Source organism: Rosa chinensis, unplaced genomic scaffold (genome assembly GCF_002994745.2).
Source record: "Rosa chinensis cultivar Old Blush unplaced genomic scaffold, RchiOBHm-V2 RchiOBHmChr0c11, whole genome shotgun sequence".
In the NCBI taxonomy this organism is placed as follows: Eukaryota; Viridiplantae; Streptophyta; class Magnoliopsida; order Rosales; family Rosaceae; genus Rosa; species Rosa chinensis.
In genome coordinates this window covers 190,183-199,315 of record NW_020126825.1, presented here as the reverse complement: position 1 = coordinate 199,315, position 9,133 = coordinate 190,183, and the positions used below count along the sequence as shown (strand labels likewise).

The following is a 9,133-nucleotide window of genomic DNA, read 5'->3' as shown; positions in this document are numbered from 1 at the left end:
TCCACCACATTTCATGAATTGTTCAAGCAGGTGTAAGTACTAAAAAAGTTCACAATATTATCACCTCATTTTCCTTTACAAACAGGCTTCCCAAGAAAAGTTCTGCATATACACAGCCAATCCTTCAGAAATCCTCCATAAGGTGTTGTTCCCATCAGAAAATCAGGAGGGGGGATGCTACAAGGTCACCATGTGACCAGTTAATGGTTGCTTGTTGTTTGAGTTAACAACATTCGCCAATCCAAAATCTCTCAACTCTAGAATGCCTCATTAATCCAAACCATCTGATCCCTTGATGTCTTGATGCATAATTCTGATCCATATACCTCTTGAGTGACAGTGCTCGACAACACAATAGCTACATCATATGAAATTTAATCTAAACAGAATAAAAAAGATTCAACCAGACTTATCGACTTGTATGGCAGAGAAAAGGAAAAGCTTTCACAAACTTTAATAGTATTCTTAAATCCTCACATCTAACATGCACGTCACTAAGTTTGATGTCATTAGCAGCTACTAGCCCAGCAAGATAGTGTGTAGTCAATTATGAGTTTATGCTAGTATTCCATGAACATGATGAATTATTCCCTCCAACTCACGATCTTCAGATGATCAAGCAACAAAGAATCATAATTTCTCAAGCCACGTACAACTCAATACTTATTATTGAAAATGGTTAGACATCCTCTTATATGCAAAAATACCCCCAGTTTCAACTTCGTGCATTTGTTTTGACTTCTGAATATACTTCTGTATATACCTACCTAGCCCAATCTACATGCAAAACTTAAAGGTATTAAAAACAATTGTTTTCAAACAATCAACAATAATGAATATTAAAAATACTAACAAGTGTGGTAATGAATCAGCCATGGGTATATCACACAGATAAAAAAAAAGAAAAATATGAAAATTAAATAGTAAAAAGCCTAGCATCAAATTACACAAACCTTCTTGCAAAATATTGAACACTTGCACAGTTAACAAACAAACGATTGGTTTTGAATTCAATTACAGATGGTCAAATAAGAGAAGAAGGAAATCAATAAATCTTACCTTAAACGGACTGGGTACAAAGGGAGACAGAAACAGACTCTCTCGTATCAAAGTAAAGCACAAACACAATAAGTAGAAAAGTTCACTTCAAATCCCATTTACCAGACTTAAACAGACAACTTTACTTAAACCACTGGGATTATTATTCCTTTGACTGAAATGAAGATGACAACAACTAAATGAAGTCATGTAACCAATAAAATAATCGAACACATTACTGGGAAGAGGTCGTTAAGTTACAGGAAGAGAAGGACACACAAGAAATTAAAACTACAAACAGCAGAGAAGCCACAACCACAGGAACTCTTGTACTGAAATCCAAGTTTCAAGTTTCTTTTTGTTTCCTCAATCAGAAATATATTTTTATGTTCTAAACTGTAAATCTAGCGTAATTCTAGTTTCAGATTGTTTGCCCAACCTACCAACAGCAGATATTTTCAAGTGGCTGAAAGTAAAAAAGATAATAATAATAAAAAAATAAAAAATAAAAAATATTGCAGAATGGAAGAAATATAAATTAAAGGAAAGGAATTAGCACCACAATATACTTTGACGTCAACATTTACCATCAGAGAGAACAGCACCAAATACCACATGAAACCTATATGATTTTGTTCTTCCTGGTCAGCATTCACAATGATAGAGAACAGCACTAAATCCCCTGTTGAAACTCAATTCTACATGATTCCTAGTTTCCTACTCTTACTAGCTACCCCATATCTGAAACATCCTAATCCCAAAGCAGCTCATACATCGATGAACCAAAGCATCAGCCCTTCAACTTGGAAAGAACAATGCTGATGACCCTTCTTATAACACCTTTTGGTCTTCCCTTTAAAACCTCCATCATAGCCTTTACGTTTGGCTCAAGCCCCTTACCCATCATGACCTCCACGAACTGTTTACCCTCCTCCTCAGCTTCCTTGTCCTCTTGCCTTGCAAAACCTTCTATGACTGCAGTGTAGGTAGCAGCATTGGGCCTCAATCCCTTGTCCATCATCTCAAGCAAGCACTTCTTGGCATCTTCAATGAAGTGGGGGTCAGCAGTGAGTCCCTTGATTAAAACAGTGTATGTATAGGAGTTTGGGGCAACCCCAGTAGCTAACATGGTCCTGTAAGCCTTCAGAGCACACTCGGTGTTGCCAGCCTTGAGACAGTCTTCAATAACACCAGTGTGAAGTACGACCTCTGGAATTATGTTTGTATCCCAAGCGCGCCTATAGAGCTCCATGGCCTGGTCATCATTGCCATCGGCTTTCAAGGCTTTGTACATCTTCGGAAACTCATCCCTGAGGGGTTTGCGGGTGGTGCTCCACTCACGGTAGAGTTTTTGCAACTTGTTGTCAGTGGTGGCGTTGATAAGAACATCAGACATCTTCAACGCATTCATTGCTTCTTCCATGTAGGCCACATCAAAGTGAGGAACATCCAACTTAGGGCTGAACCCCTTTGTTTGTATCTGCTCAAGGAACTCCCTGGCCTTCTCCACTGGCTCCTGGCGAGCAATGGCTTTGAAGACGGCCATGTAGGAGGACGAAATAGGCGTCATCCCCTTATCCAACATTTCCAAAAAATACTTCTTGGCATACCCAATAAAATTGACATCAGAAGATGAGTTTGTTGCAAGTGTGTTGATGAGAATAATGTAAGTGCAGGAGGTGGGGGCGACACCGTTGGCTATCATGTGGTGGTAGACCTTGTGAGCAGCCATGATCTTGCCGGCAGAGATGCAGGCCCAAATGACAACGGTGTAGATGGCCACATCAGGCAGTACGGCAGCCGACTCAGACTCAGACTGAGGTCGTCATAGTTCCTAATCATGTCAAATATTTCTTTCACTTCCTTGTCCTCACAGTCTTTGGTGGCCTCCTTGAAAACCTTCATTACACGTTTCTCGAGGTCATCCGCACAAGAATTGGACTTGACTTCAGTCTCCGCCATTGTTTTGATTGTTAGCTCCTTCACCTTCACTTTAGTTTAACCAAAACCTAGAACTGGACTAATGATCGAGTAGAAAATAAAAAAAGGCCCAAGTGAATTTAGGGTTTTGCTGCTACTCTAAATTTCGTGAATTTACTGAAAACCGAGTGTAGAACAGGAAAGGAAAAGTCAGGGCAGGCAATCATGCTTTCCACTTAGAAGTTAGAACAAATTAAGTAGCTACTGAGTCAGAATTTAAAGCAATAAAATGTGTTAGCTACGGTTTACAAAGGACATCATGATAACAGAAGAACACTCACCTTTCTCTGCTGATTCCCGGCGATATAGCAGCTTCTGCAGAAACAAGGAACAGAAATGGGGGAGTTTTTTTTCCTTTTTGTCCAATTTCAACAATTATGTATTATATTTATATGGAAGACGGGCGCGTATTTGTGTCATTATCTCAAAATCCTAAATGCCCCCCTCTATTTTTTTTTTTTCTTTTTTTCTTTTTTAGGTTATTGGTAAAAGTCTAAATTGGGGAGGTTGTGATATGTGAAACGGTTACTCCCTAATCTATAATTTTATTGAGAGAAGAGGCTTTGTTAGCCGAAATTGATTTTTTTTTTTCACCTTTTTAACCCTTAAAGATTAAAATATTCTGGATAACATTTTATTCATCACAGATAAAAGTGTCAAAACATAATAAATAAAATAAAAAAATGAATTAAAAAATTTTCCTAAAACTACCCACTCTAAGCATAACTACCCATTACTCCCACACCCATCATCGGGTGTAGACAATTTCTAATTTTTATTCAAAATAACTCCGCATCTCCAACAGATTAGTTAAATTCACATTTTAACTATATATAACTATTTTTAAAGCGCTTCTAAATCTAAAAAAACCTAAAGAAATAAAATGTCTCTGCCTCTTGAAAGAGAGTTTTCCCCTCCTCCTCCTTTCTCAGCTGGTGGAGGCCGTGTACTTACGATCTGGAAGGATGGCTTTGCCTCCTTCTGTGGTCCAAATTGTGGTGGTGAAGACAGGCCTCTCCGTTGAAACCTGCCTAATGTTCTCTCTCAATCTTCTAGTAATCATCTATTCAAGGGCAGCTTAGACCTGGAGCAACGTAGGAGCGGAGCAGTTGGTCGGTTTGGAGCAAGAGGTTAGTTTCTTTGCAAAGTTAGATGATGAAAATGTTATATGTTATTTGATGAAAATGGTTTGAACTGTTATATGTTACTGCCAACATTTTTATTATTTTCAACTAAACTGTGATTGCAGAAAGTTACAAACTATGAGTCTTTGAGGGAGGACAGCAAGCAAATATGAAAGTGAAGATGAGATGAACTTTGAGTCCTTCAACAGTTTGTTTTCATGTCCTAGTGTTCACTTATTATTGCATCATTTCATTCATTTGTGTGAAGTGTGAACTATGAGTGTTTGAATTAGAATTTGTATGAACTATGAAGTGATGATGAGATGAACTGAAGTTGATGTATTGCTTTATTTGCTTATGGTTGAATTGAAGTTATGATGAGATGAAGTGTTGAACTTTCCTTATTTTTCATTTGCAGATTTGCTTATGGTTGGGCCTTTAAATTCATATGATTATTGCAGTTTTTCATTTGCTGGATAGGTTTGGCTGTTTGGGCTTTTACAATTGCAGTTGGGTCGGAGCTGAAATCTAGCCCAATCTTAAAGTTGGTTGGAGGCCCAACCAACCGATACCAACCGGCTGTCTCTGTATATCGACTTTTTGGCCGGTAATTGGTAGCCCATTTTGTGTACCAACAATGTTCGGTTCTGTAGGTGGTATTGGGCTTCAAGGTCCGGTACCGAACGGAACCTAGCCCTAATTAAAACATATCTTTTTGTAAGATTGAGATTCATGTTAGTATGTATTTTAAAATTAGAAAACAAGAGAAAAAAAATTTGATTAATTAAATTCTTATCGGAGACCGGGGCGGGTATGGAGCCCTTATCCACAATAGGGATGGGAAATCCCCCATAATATGGTAAATCCCCAACATAATTTTGAATAATATCATTGGCTACATTGATAGAAAATTGCCCTTTTATGATCAGGCTATACTATTGGCAACTTTTTACAGCGCCCAGCTTGTATCCATTGTGCATTAATTCTTGCATCCATTTGTGTTTTAACCGGGTTATTTCTGATAGAGTTTTTCAATTGGAATATCCATATTTGCTCATTTTGACCTCTCATGCTCTTTACACCTCCTATTGGCTTTTTAAAAAGTAAAATTTGCTATCTAAACCTCTTTCAAATACCTAACTTAACCTTACGTATAAATGGAATGTTCCAAGCATTAAAGATGAGTTTTATTGCTCCCATAATTGTTTGTTTGCCAAAAAAAGAAAAATTGAAATAATTATTGAAAAAAAAGTCATAGCTTAATAACTAATTAAAAAATATTACCATAATTGTTTTCAAACCTTTTTTTGTTTTTTTTCTTTATTAAAAGAGGATCAAAGGATTTCACTCCTACCTCCATGGTGACTCGAACCCATGACCTCGATCTTGGGTAGTGGGTGCTCTAACCACTGAGCTAACCTAATTTTTCATGTTTTATGGTTACAAAAATTAAACAATTTGCTCATTTAATTATTTTTATATAACATTATCTTATATGCCGCTTCACAAGCTTATTTGGTTTAGTTTATACTCAGTTTCATGATCTTGTAATACTAATGAGAAGAACATTTATCTAATATTTTTTCTATTGCATCATAGTTTTGTTCTTGTATAATTCACCAAGTAATTTTGAATGCATTATCTTTTGAATCTTTTTTTTGCTTCAGAAGCTTTCATGAACAAATAAAATCATAAATGAGATTTGAAAATGGAAATGAAATTGTGTTTATTTATTTATTATTATTATTATTATTTTTAAAAAAAACCCACCCTATTCCCACCCTTGATGAGGCTCGAACTCCTGACCTCTTATATATGAGACCAAAGCCTTACCACCCCACCAAACACACACACCCAATGAAATTGTGTTTATATTATTATAGGGATAAAGCTTTATAGAGAGAACAAAAAAATATATTTGTTTAAAAAAAAAAAGACGTGTGTGATGTACATTGACCTACCCGTCTCTGTGCTAGGGTTTTTCGTAGACTTTCTGCGATAACACCTTTTCAACCTTGATCTAGAAACCATGGCTTCTGCTAGTCTTGTTTCTGGTTCCAATGGCTCTGCCCGAGTGTCTCTTGGGTTGGCAAGGGCAGCGGCTTTGCAGGACGACCATTGGTATATGGTGGGTCATTTGCTTAGACCTAAAACCAGGTTCCTGAGATTCAAGAGCACAATCCCATCCATTTGGCATCTCAAATTTGGTCTTTCAATCCAAGATGCCGGCGATCGCTTTCTCTTCCAGTTTGACCGTGAAGCTGACCGGAATCGTGCTCTTCATGGTGGTCCCTGGTTCTATAGGAACACCATGCTCTTGTTAGGTGAATATGATGGGATGGGCTCGGTGGAGGCAGTCCCATTGTGGGGTATGGAGATCTGGGTAGCGGTAAGAGGGTTACCGGTTGCCATTCGGAATAAAACCGCTCTAACACTTATTGGCTCAACTATTGGTCAAGTGATTCGTTTTGATCAATCGGCTCTTCGTTGTAAGGAGGAGGAGCAAAGAATCCGTCTGATTTTGGATACTCATCGCCGAGTTTGTACATGGATGTTGTTTGAATTTTCTCCCACAGTTGAACCTGAGATTACTTTGCTTTATGAGAAGGTGAAGGGCTTTTGCAGAGACTGTGGCCTGTTTGAACAAGATGCTTTGGGTTGTGATGGTTTTCTGATGAAAGAAAAGGAGGAACTATTGTAGAAACCACCGACGGCGGCTATGGCTGGTTTGGTGTTGGAAGGACAGCTGCTGGACTCGGGGTCTGATTCTGCTACGGGGATTGCCTTGATGCAGAGGGAGGAGGATGATGTAGGAATGGAGATGGTGGTGATCCCAGAACAGGTGGGGGTACAGGGAGTTACTACGGTGCAGAGTGGATTGCATGGGCAAGTGGAAGTCCATGCGTCACATTATGAGATAGGAGCCCTACCCTTAATGCATGGTACTCCTACTAGTACTGAGCAGGTCCTTGCCTGTTTGAGTGATAGAAATTGCTTCACCAACTGGGCTTCTATGGTGCCTTCGAAACCAATACCTAAATTGATTGTCTTGGATACCAAGAAGGTGGAGAGGAAATTATATCCGAGTTTGAAGGTTTCAGAACCGTTTCTTTTGGGTTCGAAACGAAAAGCAGCTTTTGAGCTTACAAAGGTGGGGAAACAGTATCTTGCTCTTCATACTCCTGAGTTACAAGTGGATGAAGATACTACTCTGATGCTGCAGCACAAGAATGGTAAAATTATAGTTTCTCCTAAGAAGAAGAAACTGGGGCGTCCTCGTGGAAGCAAGAACAAGCCCAAAGTAGCTCGGGTCCTTGAAATGGAAGGGCAAGTTAAGAAACCTAGGAAATGGAAGAGTAAGGAGGAGACTGTGGGTGTGGGTAACGTGGATGATGCTGGGATGGTGACGGTACCCTCTGAAGTGGAGGGCGAGGTGAAGGAAGATGGCATGAACGGGGAGTCTTCTCCCCTCATGTTGAATGTTATTTAATTTCTTGTTAAGGTCGCAAAAATCAATTCCTCTGAGGATTCATTTTACTTTCTCTGCTTCGGGGGTTTTAGATTTTTGTTTGGAATAAGGGTGCGTATCGGTATTAAAAGGTGGGTATACTAGGGGTTTCCTGAGTCTTATTCTTATTCTTGTTTAGAGTAGGTTTTGGGGTTCCCTAAGAAACGATTCTTTCTATCGACCCCATAGGGGTGTTTTGTTTTTGTACTGCTTGCTGAATTTTATATAATGGGCTGACCTATTTTCGTCAAAAAAAATATATATATTTGTTCTTAATATTTTGTTGTCTGTTATAGTCTTTTCATATAAGGACATATGGGTCATTTAATAATTAAAAAATGGAGTAGGTCTAGTAAGTAGATTAGGAGGTCTTAATAGAAACTCTCTTTCTGATATCTTATTTCATCTACTTTTAATTTTCGTTATTTTTCATTTTAATGTAGTTCATACATATGTAATAGTAGAAAAGAAAGAAGGTAAATCTTGTTGTATATTGATGCGGGTGCATATAGGGCAACATCAAATGCATTATTTTGTTGTTTTATTATAGATTTGTAATATTTGATATTTCATTGTTTAGATATTTTTAGGGTATCTTTTTACATTTAATTTAGGATTTACATTTAATTAGCTTTCCATTTTAGCTTAAGTCTACTTATTCTCCAAGTATTGTAAACCCTATAAATATGGGTAATGTAATCGTTGTTAGATAGCATATAGTTTATGAATAAAATCAGTTTATTTGTGGCATGGATTTGCCCTATTTTATGAGTTTGCTACTCCTTATTTCTTGTGTCTGTTGAGTGATTGTTGGAGGCTTGTGTTCGATACCTTTTCCCCATTAATTGGTATCAGAGCTTTGGCAAGAGCTTGGTGGATTCCATGTCTCAGGTCGGGCGACGAAGGGGAGGTTTTCGAATGGAGGGTCGTGACATCAACAACGACATGGCTGAAATCAAAAGGATGCTTCAGCAACTTGCGGTACGTCTCGATCGCATCAAAACTCAACGACGGGGTCATAAGAGTTTTGACGGGGAGAGAAACGTTACCACTTATCATCAACGTGTCGATCACATCGAAACTTGAAGACAAGATCGTAAGAGTTCCGACGGGGAGAGAAACGTTACCACCTATAGTCAATGTGTCAATCGCATCGAAGTTTCACACCAAAGCAGTGAGAGTATTGAGGAGGAACAATACATTGATCTCTCTCATCGTTGTGCTTCTTTGTGTGAGCCAGACATACAGGATGAAGATAATTATGATTCTGAAGATTGCGATGAAAATTGCTTGGAGATTGAAGAGGTTGACTTGCCCATGCAAAGGATTCATCTCCCAGTGCAACAAAATATCGTTAAAGCCATGCCAGTCCATCTTGTGGAAACATCATCAGCAATTGTAAGTCATGAAATTAATTCATGCATGGGTGATATCTTTGAATTGGATGATCATGTGGGTAATTCAGATCCAAAGCCCAAACTAG

The 9,133-nt window shown here is 38.3% G+C and overlaps 2 protein-coding genes across 2 annotated transcripts; one reads left to right on the top strand and one right to left on the bottom strand.

Annotated features, from left to right (window-relative positions):
• Positions 1 to 1,828: 1,828 nt before the first annotated feature.
• LOC112181226 (pentatricopeptide repeat-containing protein At3g04760, chloroplastic) lies at positions 1,829 to 3,000 on the bottom strand. Its single transcript, XM_024319663.1, has 2 exons — positions 2,899 to 3,000; positions 1,829 to 2,854 (listed from the first exon to the last, which is right to left on the bottom strand). The coding sequence occupies exons 1-2, from the start codon at positions 2,998 to 3,000 to the stop codon at positions 1,829 to 1,831; spliced, it is 1,128 nt and encodes a 375-aa protein (XP_024175431.1).
• Positions 3,001 to 6,171: 3,171 nt separating this feature from the next.
• Positions 6,172 to 6,843, top strand: LOC112181225. The gene has a single exon (XM_024319662.1). It carries the CDS (start codon positions 6,172 to 6,174, stop codon positions 6,841 to 6,843), a length of 672 nt encoding a protein of 223 aa, XP_024175430.1.
• The last annotated feature ends 2,290 nt before the right edge of the window (positions 6,844 to 9,133 follow it).